A 13,646-nucleotide genomic window follows, 5' to 3' on the forward strand; every position below is an offset into this window, starting at 1 on the left:
TGTAATCAGCATTTGATGAATGCAAGCAAAGTTGAACCAGAGGAAAAGAAGGAAAACAAAGACATGATCACATTTGTCAGGAGCTTCAAATATTGGAAACAAACAAAACGGCGGTATCGTAAGTAGAACTGGATGATCTTAGAAGCACTTAGCCACGACCCTTCAAATAAAGCAGAAGTCAATGAGATACGTTTCCTGAGAGTTCACCAACAACCTTACTGGTACTGAATAGAGCTTCTAATTATACTAAGATAAACCACTATGCAAATGTAAATTGGTTGATTCTATATGATGTTATAAAGGTTATTTACACTCAGAATGATCTATAACAGGGAAAGCTCAAGTCTAGCTCTTAGAAAATTGTCACAGTTTTGCAATATATTGTAAGAATATTTTGTTTTAAGTCTATAGAATGCATCTAAGTCTATATACGTATGAGCTGTATGATTTTTGTTTTCAGAGTAAGACATCATAAAACAACAGACATTATTATTGCATAACATTCTTTTCCATTTCAAGAACTCTGTCGATAACATGCTATGATACAAATATAAATGATGTGTAGACTTTTAAAGTGAAATAAGCCATGTGTCCAAGTGTGGATATTTCCATATGCATAAAATATAATGAATATGCCCTTTCAAATGGAGCATGAAAACTACCTATTGCAACCTTAGCGAGGCTGAGGAACCACATGAATCCTCAACCTGTGTATTTTAAAATCATGTTTTCTTTTAGAGGTAGTAAAAATGGTTTTATTCTGGAATGAATGCTGCGAGTAAAGGAAAATGCATGGGATGGGATTCCTCGCTGATGCACGAACAAGGAGGCTTGTAAACAAACAAGCTGGCGCTGTATTGTTCAGAGACTCGCAATACTACTAGAAAGTTTACCAGAACAATCCTCTGCTGTGCGGTCAACATCAAAGATGACAGGAAGGTAGTGTTCAGGTAGCAGTGATTGCTTACGTTTTATTCCGGCTCACAAAATACTTTGACCGCCCGTATAAAAATGGCTCTTTAGAACGAAATCAAACGCATAAACATTGGTGTAAAATGTCAAACAATATATATTTTTTTTTGCATATCACAATATTCACTGTGACTTGAGCACATCCCACTTCTATAATTATGTTTGCTAATCACATTATACAATGAAGCTGCAGGTTTTACTATCATTTTACAGGCCAATACATATATTTGTATCCCTGTAGTGCAAATTGTGAGTGTTTTCCATTAGTCTACTCTTCATACCAGTAAGGTTTGATTTCAATACCATCATCCCTCATTCCACTACTATATTTATACGTTTAAATATTTATATATGTGTGTGTTTAATATGAATATCATACATGTATGAATATACTGTCTTAATATAGATTTCTACTACTCTTACCAAATGCACACCCATCCAAAACAAATTAAACAGCGCAAGAAACACACAAGGTACTGAAATCTTACCCCCCCAAAAAGTTGGGGGTTTTTTTCCCTCACCAAATGGGGAAATAAAGACAGAAAAAGCGAAGAAAACTTCAAGTACAATGAACACTGAGGAGAAAAAGTCCATCGGGCGAAAAGTCAGGACAAAAAACAGTATCCCCATTTCAAACAAAATCCCCTCTTATACACACCCTTCTCTCTCGGATCAATGACTGAGAAGTCCATTCTTCAAGCTTTTCAAACCTGAAAAGGAACAATAAAATGAAAAGAGAGAGACCTGGTGTGAGGGGGAAGTCACTGTGTCTTCTCCCAGGCCTCGTGTGCATCGCTCCGAGTGGGATTTTTCCAGTGCTGTTGGCAGTGAGGTGAGGCTCCGTGATGGCTGATGCTGCTCAGGGCTCCTGTCTGATGTAGTAACTGCCTGAGCCGTTGCTCTCCTGGTCTGAGATGCCCTGCGAGAAGGTGAACTCGTCCATCTCAGGAGTCTCTTCTTTCAACTGCAGCGAGGCCTCTGGAACACAAAAACGAGAGACAAGAATACCAATCCATAAAATTAAACACACTGGTAAAAGAGGACAACTAAATGCAACAGTAAATGGAAAAATTGGCTGTGAGAACACCTGAGGACTAACATTTTACACTCAGATCTACAAAAGTGTGGGTGGAAAGGAGAAGTATCACTCCACTTAAAAATAAAAATCTCAAAACAAAATAAACATTTGCAATGGCCAACAGAAACCAACCTTTTCCATTTTTACGCTTTCAAATTTAAGCATATTGTAGCATTCACATAATGAAATCAACCAGGCAGCGATACTTCAGTAGAATGAACTTACCTGTAATATTTAAAAGGACAGTTCACTCAAAAATGAAAATTGTCATTTACTCACTCTCATGTCATCCCATATGGCTTGGAATATAAAAAATGGCCAGAGCCACCTACAGCTGAAGAATGGGTTCTATTCTATAATATATAATATGTGTTATGGAAGGTCTTTTTTTGTTTGTTTGATTTTCTTTCATATTGAAGAATTTTTATTTTTAATTTGAATTTTTACTTTGGACAGAATACATCAAACAGAAAACCCATACAATTAGACTTTTATTGAATAGTAAATAACCTGCAGTGTTGGAGCACATACCTGGTAAAAAAACTGTAACCATATTAATAAGAATGTCCTTGTTTTATTGAAGAAATAATGCTTGTTGGTCACTGTACATGTTTTGCTTGTGTAACAAATATATAAACAGCTTTTTTTTTTTTTTTAAATGGTCATTTTAGAGCTTGACAGAACCAGTACCATTTTATTGTTAAATGAAGAAAAAAATGGCTAAAAAATTCTCTTTTTGTGTTCCAAAGAAAGTCATACAGGTTTTAAAGAAAGTCATACAGGTTTTAAAGATCATGAGGGCAAGTGACAGAATTGACAGTATTTTTGGTGACCCATTCCTTTAACATCCAAATACTATTAATTCACACCACAGAAAGTGAATAAAAAGGTCAGGTGTGGGATGAAACTGACCGTGCACACAATTCTTCTGAGTCAAACATAAAACTATCCTTTTTTATCATGCAACGGTCGTTAATGGTGTATGCGGCACAAATGACTCAGACACCTGATGACGTGCAACTCATCACGCTGGCCGACCTGAAAAGTTCTACAGAAATGAGCTCTGTGGCGCCCTCTCCCTGAGTGATGGAGAATTGAGTTACCTGAGTTGAGAGAGCGATCATGCTTTACACCTGAGGTGGGAGGTCGCCCGGACCCAGAGAAGTGGGACAGGTAATGGGGCAGAGTCTGCTCTTCATCGCCCGAGAAGCTCCTCCTCCTCAGAGGCCCACCCAAACCGATCGGCCTCCTCCCAACTGGAATCTTCCTCTCTAAACACCAAGCCAGACTGAGGTTACCGAAGTTACTGAGATTACGCAGGCTATCGAGCTCCACTCCATAACACTGCAGGCCATCCTCCGGCTGAGCCCAAATTTCAACTCAGATCTGAACCTTAATTTGATTTCTACATGTCAGAAGGGTGATTGTGTTGAGAAACTGAAGCCCTGAGAAAAGGCAATGTGGAACCCAACATGATGACTTAAAATCTGACCCCTACCAAACATTTGCTCAGATTCTGTCACCCCGAGGGAGGGTGCCACTTCTTTCTCACCCGGGGATGAGGATGATGGCTACAGTTTTTCTGTAATTATCCGTGACCCCACTGAATCGTGACAACTGCTACCGACGATCAAGCTCGTCCATCTCAGGAGTCTCTTCTTTTAACTGCAGCGAGGCCTCTGGAAAACAAAAACGAGAGACAAGAATACCAATCCATACAATTAAACACACTGGTAAAAGAGGACAACTAAATGCAACAGTAAATGGAAAAATTGGCTGTGAGAACACCTGAGGACTAACATTTTACACTCAGATCTACAAAAGTGTGGGTGGAAAGGAGAAGTATCACTCCACTTAAAAATAAAAATCTCAAAACAAAATAAACATTTGCAATGGCCAACAGAAACCAACCTTTTCCATTTTTACGCTTTCAAATTTAAGCATATTGTAGCATTCACATAATGAAATCAACCAGGCAGCGATACTTCAGTAGAATGAACTTACCTGTAATATTTAAAAGGACAGTTCACTCAAAAATGAAAATTGTCATTTACTCACTCTCATGTCATCCCATATGGCTTGGAATATAAAAAATGGCCAGAGCCACCTACAGCTGAAGAATGGGTTCTATTCTATAATATATAATATGTGTTATGGAAGGTCTTTTTTTGTTTGTTTGATTTTCTTTCATATTGAAGAATTTTTATTTTTAATTTGAATTTTTACTTTGGACAGAATACATCAAACAGAAAACCCATACAATTAGACTTTTATTGAATAGTAAATAACCTGCAGTGTTGGAGCACATACCTGGTAAAAAAACTGTAACCATATTAATAAGAATGTCCTTGTTTTATTGAAGAAATAATGCTTGTTGGTCACTGTACATGTTTTGCTTGTGTAACAAATATATAAACAGCTTTTTTTTTTTTTTTAAATGGTCATTTTAGAGCTTGACAGAACCAGTACCATTTTATTGTTAAATGAAGAAAAAAATGGCTAAAAAATTCTCTTTTTGTGTTCCAAAGAAAGTCATACAGGTTTTAAAGAAAGTCATACAGGTTTTAAAGATCATGAGGGCAAGTGACAGAATTGACAGTATTTTTGGTGACCCATTCCTTTAACATCCAAATACTATTAATTCACACCACAGAAAGTGAATAAAAAGGTCAGGTGTGGGATGAAACTGACCGTGCACACAATTCTTCTGAGTCAAACATAAAACTATCCTTTTTTATCATGCAACGGTCGTTAATGGTGTATGCGGCACAAATGACTCAGACACCTGATGACGTGCAACTCATCACGCTGGCCGACCTGAAAAGTTCTACAGAAATGAGCTCTGTGGCGCCCTCTCCCTGAGTGATGGAGAATTGAGTTACCTGAGTTGAGAGAGCGATCATGCTTTACACCTGAGGTGGGAGGTCGCCCGGACCCAGAGAAGTGGGACAGGTAATGGGGCAGAGTCTGCTCTTCATCGCCCGAGAAGCTCCTCCTCCTCAGAGGCCCACCCAAACCGATCGGCCTCCTCCCAACTGGAATCTTCCTCTCTAAACACCAAGCCAGACTGAGGTTACCGAAGTTACTGAGATTACGCAGGCTATCGAGCTCCACTCCATAACACTGCAGGCCATCCTCCGGCTGAGCCCAAATTTCAACTCAGATCTGAACCTTAATTTGATTTCTACATGTCAGAAGGGTGATTGTGTTGAGAAACTGAAGCCCTGAGAAAAGGCAATGTGGAACCCAACATGATGACTTAAAATCTGACCCCTACCAAACATTTGCTCAGATTCTGTCACCCCGAGGGAGGGTGCCACTTCTTTCTCACCCGGGGATGAGGATGATGGCTACAGTTTTTCTGTAATTATCCGTGACCCCACTGAATCGTGACAACTGCTACCGACGATCAAGCAGAACCAGACCAGACCTAAAGCTGAGGGAAACCCAGAAGAAACGGCTCCTGGACCAATTTTGCACCCAAAATCAGTGTTCGGTGAGAGGAGAGAGAAGATGATTTGGAAGATGATTGGACTCACTTTTCTTTTGTCCTTTATACTGTGCAGTCTTCTTTTTCTGTTTGGAGACATTTGGTGGTGCTTCTCTTGTGGCTGAGGACGAAACAGACAGGCTGTTATTCTATGCAGCCAATCATTAAACACCATTCAAACACATTGTAGTTTACAATAAAAAGGACAGCAGGATTTTTATTTGCTCGGAGTTAAAAATTATGCACAAAAGATAAGCATTAAAAAAGATGTTATTATAGTGTTATTATTCCGCATTGTACAACCAATATTAAATAATACATTATAATCAAAATTATTAGCCTATTCTTATTTACACTTTGCACAGTACATAAGTCATGGGACGCATGCTATCCTTTATGTGCTCTGTTAAAGGACACTTGATTGATTGGATCTGTCAAAAAGACAAGAAATTATGGCCTAAGTTTACATGTCAGTGTTTTCTCAGTATTCAGTAACTCTGACATTGTCTTTGCTGGTATACAGAGGTCAGTCCATCATAGAAGTCATTTACATATAGATTTAAATTTACATTTACGGTATCAAACTGTTTAAGTCGAAGGGTCAGACAGAGAGTAGAAAATAGTTGTGAAAAACTAAATTAAAAAACAAAAGAATAAGAATTAAAAAAAGTGTAGAAGACTATCAATGTGAGAATAAACAGTCTTGCTATGAAACAATTTGAACCTTCTAGAATCAGAATCTTTTGGACTGTTCACTCACTCTGTGTGGCAGGCGGCTGCAGCTGATAGCCAGTCAGTTGGCACCAGCCTACGGGGTAGAGATCTGGAGACTCACAGTCCACCCACTGATCATACTCATCCTCCCAGCCATCAAAATGAATGCGCAGGAGTCTGTGGACGATCCTGGTCACTGTGGCGACACACACCAGACGTGGCTCCATCAGGTCCACTGCCTCAACCTTCATACCTATACGGAAGCCGTGATTCGGTACTTCCTGAAAGCAAGAGAAGACATTCATCCCAGTGTGTAAATGAAGACAAAACACAATGCATTATTTCTCAAATAAATTAAAAAAAAACTTGAAAACTTACTTTGTTAAAGAGCTTCACAGGGGCTGCAATTGAACCCATTTCTTTGAGGTAGTCAAACCATTTGAAAGGGAGTTTGGTGTACCCTGTGGAGCAGTTTCAGATTCATTAGCAAAAATTTCCAAATTTCATTGCCAAATTTCATTCAGTGATGCAGTCAGATCAGATCACACTGCAGAAAGAGAGGAAAAGCACCTCTTGGGGGTGTGAGCTCAATGTTGTTGATTTCACAGAAGCCGACTGGGAAGATGGAGGGAGAGGTTGAGTGGTAGCAGAACCAGTCTGACCCATCAGCAGCCTCAGAACCATCAATCCCGATCATTAGGTACCCGTCTGCCAACACCTGAGAGAAGATAATCAATTCCAAGTTAAAATACTTCCTACTTCCTGACCATTTCACCAATAACTGATTTTGTTTTAGCCGTTTTCCCCATGCAGTGCATATCAAGCAGATGGAGAGAGGTGGGTGGGAAGGGCGGATGGGTAATTGTTCTGTATTATTTACAATATTCGGTATCTTTAAATATAGGTACGTGTTCACATGTATTTTTAGGTGATAGGTGCTGCACAGTTATATAAAGAAAATTGTATGTATAGATGCCCATATGTTTATATAAGATTATACTGAATATTTAAAATAAATTCACAATTTCTAGTCTATTTTTTTTTTCTGAATTACAAATCTCTACTTTGCATTTGTACTACTGTAGTGTTGTGAATTTTTTTTTTTTTCCCAAATCAACATTTAAGACTAACAGAGAAAAATGACAAAATGGCATTTTACCTTTCTTACAGTAGCAACACATATAGCAGAGAGATTTAGAGGGTCTATTGCTTCCAACTTCATTCCATCTTTAAACCATTCCCCACTCTGATCCACATCCTTAACCTGTGGGTTCAAAAGATGACATACATGAATGTGACTGTAAACAGTCGAATAAAAAAAAAAACCCAAAAAAACAATTACAAATATACCTCAAGAAACAACTGTGACGGAGCATCCATCTGACCCTCCATTTTCTTTGTCACCTCTACAGAGGGCAACATTAGACACATTTAGATCCATAAGCCACAACAACTTCATCAAATGTTATTTTTTGTTGAATCAACTTTGAAAAGGTCAATCGAAAACCATTCAGACTCCCACACTGACCAGATCTTTTGAAACGGTGTCCAATGCTACGTGACCAGCCAATGGAGTGGATGAGTGGGCTGTACATGTGACACCAGAAGTCATCGGTGCCGTCCTGGCTCTCCTCATACACCAGGCGCAAACGTCCGCCGATCACCTGTTCCACCAGGGCCACGCGGGTTCGGCACAGGTGGGTCTTATCCACAACTTCCACACGCATCAGTTTCTTAAACGGGTACTGCATGTTTTCCTGAACCTTTAGTTAAACATTTAAACAAATAGTTTTTTGCTCACAGATGGAGATTACTGTGAAAGGTTGGGGTTTGTAACATTTTTTATGTTTTTGAAAGAAGCTTCTTATGCTCACCAAGGCTGCATTTATTGATCAAAATTACATTAAAAACAGTAATATTGTGGAATATTGTTTCAATTTAAAACTATATTTAAAAAAAATTAAATGTATTCCTGTGAATGCAAATCTGATTCACTAGTCTTCAGTGTCACATGATCCTTCAGAAATCATTCCAATATGCTAATTTGGTGCTCAAGAAACTTTTATTATTATTATTTTTATTATCATAATCATCATATTTTTTGTAGACACTTTTTTTGTAGATTAATATTTTGTAGAAACAGATACATTTTTAAAAATTCAATACAAAAAAAAAACATTTATTTGAAATAAAAACCTTTTGTAAAATTATAAATGTGTTTACTGTAAATTTTTATTAATTTAATGCGTCCCTGCTTAACCAAAGTATTAATTTATTTTGAACAAAGAAATTGTAATCGAATATTATATAATTCATTATACTTTTATATACAAATAAAAGTAACTGCATGCTACTTTCAAAAAGTCAAACAACAGAAAAAAAATACAAGAAACAAAAACACAAAAATGTAAAGAAATTAACAAAAATGTTTACACAATTTTTTTTATTGCACTTTATCACAGTGACAGGCAATGACGTGCAAGTAAACATGGTCATTGATGTCTGCTTCCTGTGTTATAATAAGGCATTCTGACACCTGCACCACAACAATTTGTGATCTTTATATCAGGAAGATCTTGCATTACTGGTTTTTCTAGAGTATCTCTCTAGTGGAAAACGGTTTCATGATCACTGCTTGGATAGTGTCTTACCTTTGTGGCGAAATCTGGTGGAAGTGTTTTGGCTCCAGTGAGTCGTTTCACAAGAAACGCTTTCCAGTTAGAATACTTATGGTGGATGGCTATAAAAACAAGTTATATATATATATATATATATATATATATAAAAATTATATATTAAAAAATATATAAAAATGTATAATTACTTCTATGCAGCAACGGCGACTTCACACTACTTTAACAGTAAAGAAATCAGCAAATTACGTAGTTTTGATTGGCTTAATGTTTCACATACATTTCGGAGGCACCAGTGGCTTTCCACTAGTGGCACACCATCCAACAGGGTGGATTTCTGGGATACACAGATTACACCAGAAGTCTTTGCTTGAGTCGTTATCAAAACCCTCATAGTGCAGAAGAGCTTTAAAACCTGAGAAATGATGAAAATAAATAATATATGATACCTTTTTCAGTTATAATACTTGAAAGATTCTTAACAGAAAAAAACCTTGGCAGTCATTAAACTACAACATTACCTGCCAGTTTGACAATCCCTGCTACCCAGTAAACTTTTGTGGAGAGGTTTGTGTCAGAATTGATGACCTCCACCCTCATCCCCTCTGCTATGTCACCCCAGCACATACCCATGGGCACCTGAAGAGTGATCAAGTTACAAAGTCAAAATATTAAACAAAAAACAATGTTCTGCCAATCTCTGCCTGTACTCACATGTTTGAAACAGCTGACTGGTGCCCCAACAAGATTATTGCTACAAATGTACTGGCCCCAGTCAAAACCTTCAACAGGTACCACTACATGAGCAAAAGAACAAATGATGCTGTGGTTAAGTGATGTGACAACAGATTATTAATCAATTAGGAATACAATTACATAATGACACTTTAAACCTGGATATTTACCTGATTTTGATTTAGCTTGGTTCTGTTGATTTGCTTGATACTGTGCGTAAGCTGCCAACTTTGCCATTAATGGCTGTTTCTGTAAGACTTTTGCCTTTTTCGTAGGTGGTTTACCCTTAATAGGACACAAGAAGAATACATACATTGAACAACAATAAAGGTAGTGTTTTGATTAGGAGTGCTTCTTAAGTCCATGAGTAGTTACCTGAAGTCTTGCCAGTATACTGGCCTTTTTAGAATTGGAGGAATAGCTTCTAGAGCAGGATACACTGCAGAATCTCTTTGTTTTAGAGTAGAAAGCATACTTATGGTGGATGGCTATAAAAACAAGTTATATATATATATATATATATATATATATAAAAATTATATATTAAAAAATATATAAAAATGTATAATTACTTCTATGCAGCAACGGCGACTTCACACTACTTTAACAGTAAAGAAATCAGCAAATTACGTAGTTTTGATTGGCTTAATGTTTCACATACATTTCGGAGGCACCAGTGGCTTTCCACTAGTGGCACACCATCCAACAGGGTGGATTTCTGGGATACACAGATTACACCAGAAGTCTTTGCTTGAGTCGTTATCAAAACCCTCATAGTGCAGAAGAGCTTTAAAACCTGAGAAATGATGAAAATAAATAATATATGATACCTTTTTCAGTTATAATACTTGAAAGATTCTTAACAGAAAAAAACCTTGGCAGTCATTAAACTACAACATTACCTGCCAGTTTGACAATCCCTGCTACCCAGTAAACTTTTGTGGAGAGGTTTGTGTCAGAATTGAGGACCTCCACCCTCACCCCCTCTGCTATGTCACCCCAGCACATACCCATGGGCACCTGGAGAGTGATCAAGTAACAAACAGTATTTATACAAATAAAAAAAAGTCAATATATTAAATACAAAAACAATTATGTTCCGTCAACCTCTACCTGTACTTACATGTTTGAAACAGCTGACTGGTGCACCAACAAGATTATTGCTACAAATGTACTGGCCCCAGTCAAAACCTTCAACAGGTACCACTACATGAGCAAAAGAACAAATGATGCTGTGGTTAAGTGATGTGACAACAGATTATTAATCAATTAGGAATACAATTACATAATGACACTTTAAACCTGGATATTTACCTGATTTTGATTTAGCTTGGTTCTGTTGATTTGCTTGATACTGTGCGTAAGCTGCCAACTTTGCCATTAATGGCTGTTTCTGTAAGACTTTTGCCTTTTTCGTAGGTGGTTTACCCTTAATAGGACACAAGAAGAATACATACATTGAACAACAATAAAGGTAGTGTTTTGATTAGGAGTGCTTCTTAAGTCCATGAGTAGTTACCTGAAGTCTTGCCAGTATACTGGCCTTTTTAGAATTGGAGGAATAGCTTCTAGAGCAGGATACACTGCAGAATCTCTTTGTTTTAGAGTAGAAAGCATCTCGTACACCAACCATACCACACATCTCACAGGTTGCTGCATGAAAAAAAACACAATCATTAATCATATATTCACACTATTGAACAAGTAATTCACTGAAATTTTGGCAACCAAAAATTTTCAGCTCAAACCAACTGAAACCGGCCATTTTTGGAGGGCTAAAATAATTGTCCGAAACGGTGATGTTTAATTCACGTTTTTCCTAATTGCACGTTTCGGAGTCTATATTTGTGCACACAATGTGGTTAAACTACAACAGGTACACATCTGTGTGGACCCTAGTGCAGGATTAACAATACTGATTTCTCCTTACTCGATACTGATACGTATTTCTAAATCTCAAGATCAATCTTTTCGTCTAGGCTGTTTTCTGTTGACGCGTGAACTTTATTAAATATTATTTGTAGTGCACCTGCCATCCAATAACTGCGATAAGATTTGTGCTTTAGTATGAAACAGTCTCTGCTTTCAAATTCTGTTGATTTAATAATAAAAAAAAAAAACATTAAATTCAAACAATAAATGAGTCTCTTTAATGTGGCGTAACAGATTGCTGTAGCCACCTCAGTTCAAGTGGCACATGAACTGACCAAGTGCATCCTGAATTTTCAGCTTCAGCCCAGAATTTTTATTTCAGTGCATCGTTATATTGAACAATTATCCTAGATGAAATGCAAACCATAATGATACTTTTTTGTTAGGTAGGAGATTAATAGGGTATTAAACTGTTTTTCATTAGAAATTATATTAAAATTTATTCAATGTATAAAATTTCAATGAGCAAAAAGTTGACCTGATATTATTTTAGTAAAAATCATAATACTTTCTGTTTATTTCCAGGTTTAAATTAAAAATAAAAAAAACATTTTGTGTACTCAGACTTTTGGACCCCACTATACATTAAATTACGAACCCATTCCTGCTTTTCCATCAGGATAGGTGTACACTTGGCCATTGTTCTTGATGATTGGCAGGCTGGCGGGGATGCTGGGGACTTCATCCTCACTGTCCTCTGAGCTGGAGCTGCTACTGCTGTCTTCACTGCAGCTGTCATACCCGTCAAACATCCCGAACGAATCTCTCCTCTTCCGCTCTGAGCGGGGAGTGTGCTCAGCCTACGCATGACGAGAGGAGTGAAAAATGTGGAGAAATTAAAAAAAGAAAGAAGTAACGTCAAATTAATGGAAGAGCAAAGAAAGACAAGGATTAAGGCTCACTTAGATACCACTAATACTTCAATAAATTATTACCTTTGACATAATACAGCAGCCTGATAAATATTTCAGTCAGTGATAACCATAATCTTTATATTAGTTCATCAATGCTTTAATGAGCTGGGAATTAGGAAGCAGACTATATCACATGAATAAAATTGAAGGTTCTCATGGGTCACAAAAAAAAGCAAATATCATATAAAAAGGGTCAATATCATCAGCACCCAATATCCCCACAGCACATTTCAAGACAAGAGACAGCCAAAGCAAAAGAATCTAATTTAATATTTCCAATGACATCTGCTGTATTTTCAGGTTCTACATATTTATATTTTTCAACATTGAATCACCAGACTGGTGGATCAGACATGGATTTGTCCAAACCACTGTGACCTGATTTCAGAATGAACTTCAGACCCTTTTCTCCATCTGAACGCATGCCATTTCCATTACCACCTGCTAAAATACCATTTTACTAAAATCTACACATTTTATATCCCCATAACCCACCATAAAGTGATTTTTAGGTCATATCACAACACAAACTTACATATATGCTGTGCCTGAAAACCTAGAGAGCTTTCTACATAGAACGTTTTCAGAAAACGTGCTTAACGCGTTTAAGATCCCCATAAATACTGTCTACTAACTATGTTTTGAGACACAACCGCAAACACAAACATTTACACACACATGGGCCTGCGGGTATATTTCACATACACAAAACACATACATTATCAGTTGTATTTGCATCATTTAGTGAGACAGCTAGTTTGAATAAGCGGTTACATAACATAGAGAGTATTACGAATGAGGTAAATGTTGTAGTTTGTGTGACGAGCAGGATCTATTTCTGAAAACCAAAACAAAGAGGACGGCTAACACTGCTAGCCGCTAACTGCGCTAAATCAAGGAAGCGGGCTCAAATAAATTCTTTCTTACCATATCCCTTGGGTTTTCCATTAGCCCTTCATGCAAGTCGGTATATTATGTTCGTTGTGGTATGGTCCAAGAGCCCCCCTGGGGGAAAGGGCTTAGCTTGGAATTATTTTACTCTAAAGGAAAAAAATAACTCCAGTTGATTATCAACAATTGTCATGGCTCAAGTGCGCGTGCGCGTGGATCTAGAATGATTGACATGGATATTAGCCAATCACGGTTCACCTGTTCTTCACCTTTACACCATATAAGGT

General features: G+C 37.4%; 1 protein-coding gene across 3 annotated transcripts; it reads right to left on the reverse strand.

Moving 5' to 3' along the window:
* Positions 1-419: 419 nt before the first annotated feature.
* LOC107684067 (MBT domain-containing protein 1-like) lies at positions 420-13,556 on the reverse strand. Of its 3 annotated transcripts, XM_016480218.1 has the most exons (18): positions 13,396-13,556; positions 12,153-12,354; positions 11,215-11,275; positions 9,998-10,070; positions 9,793-9,907; positions 9,602-9,684; positions 9,409-9,526; positions 9,168-9,302; positions 8,906-8,994; positions 7,783-8,017; positions 7,605-7,660; positions 7,414-7,518; positions 6,825-6,972; positions 6,633-6,715; positions 6,301-6,535; positions 5,590-5,661; positions 4,933-5,100; positions 420-1,950 (listed from the first exon to the last, which is right to left on the reverse strand). In XM_016480218.1, the coding sequence occupies exons 1-18, from the start codon at positions 13,414-13,416 to the stop codon at positions 1,832-1,834; spliced, it is 2,118 nt and encodes a 705-aa protein (XP_016335704.1). In that variant the 5' UTR covers positions 13,417-13,556; the 3' UTR covers positions 420-1,831. The 3 variants fall into 3 exon arrangements, with proteins under 3 accessions (XP_016335704.1, XP_016335705.1, XP_016335706.1); XM_016480219.1 differs by lacking the exons at positions 9,168-9,302; positions 9,409-9,526; positions 9,602-9,684; positions 9,793-9,907; positions 9,998-10,070 and adding exons at positions 10,284-10,418; positions 10,525-10,642; positions 10,746-10,828; positions 10,937-11,051 and having other exon boundaries at positions 11,142-11,275; XM_016480220.1 differs by lacking the exons at positions 4,933-5,100; positions 9,168-9,302; positions 9,409-9,526; ... (1 more) ...; positions 9,793-9,907; positions 9,998-10,070 and adding exons at positions 10,284-10,418; positions 10,525-10,642; positions 10,746-10,828; positions 10,937-11,051 and having other exon boundaries at positions 11,142-11,275.
* Positions 13,557-13,646: the final 90 nt, after the last annotated feature.

Source organism: Sinocyclocheilus anshuiensis, unplaced genomic scaffold (genome assembly GCF_001515605.1).
Source record: "Sinocyclocheilus anshuiensis isolate Anshui unplaced genomic scaffold, SAMN03320099.WGS_v1.1 scaffold553, whole genome shotgun sequence".
NCBI lineage: Eukaryota > Metazoa > Chordata > Actinopteri > Cypriniformes > Cyprinidae > Sinocyclocheilus > Sinocyclocheilus anshuiensis.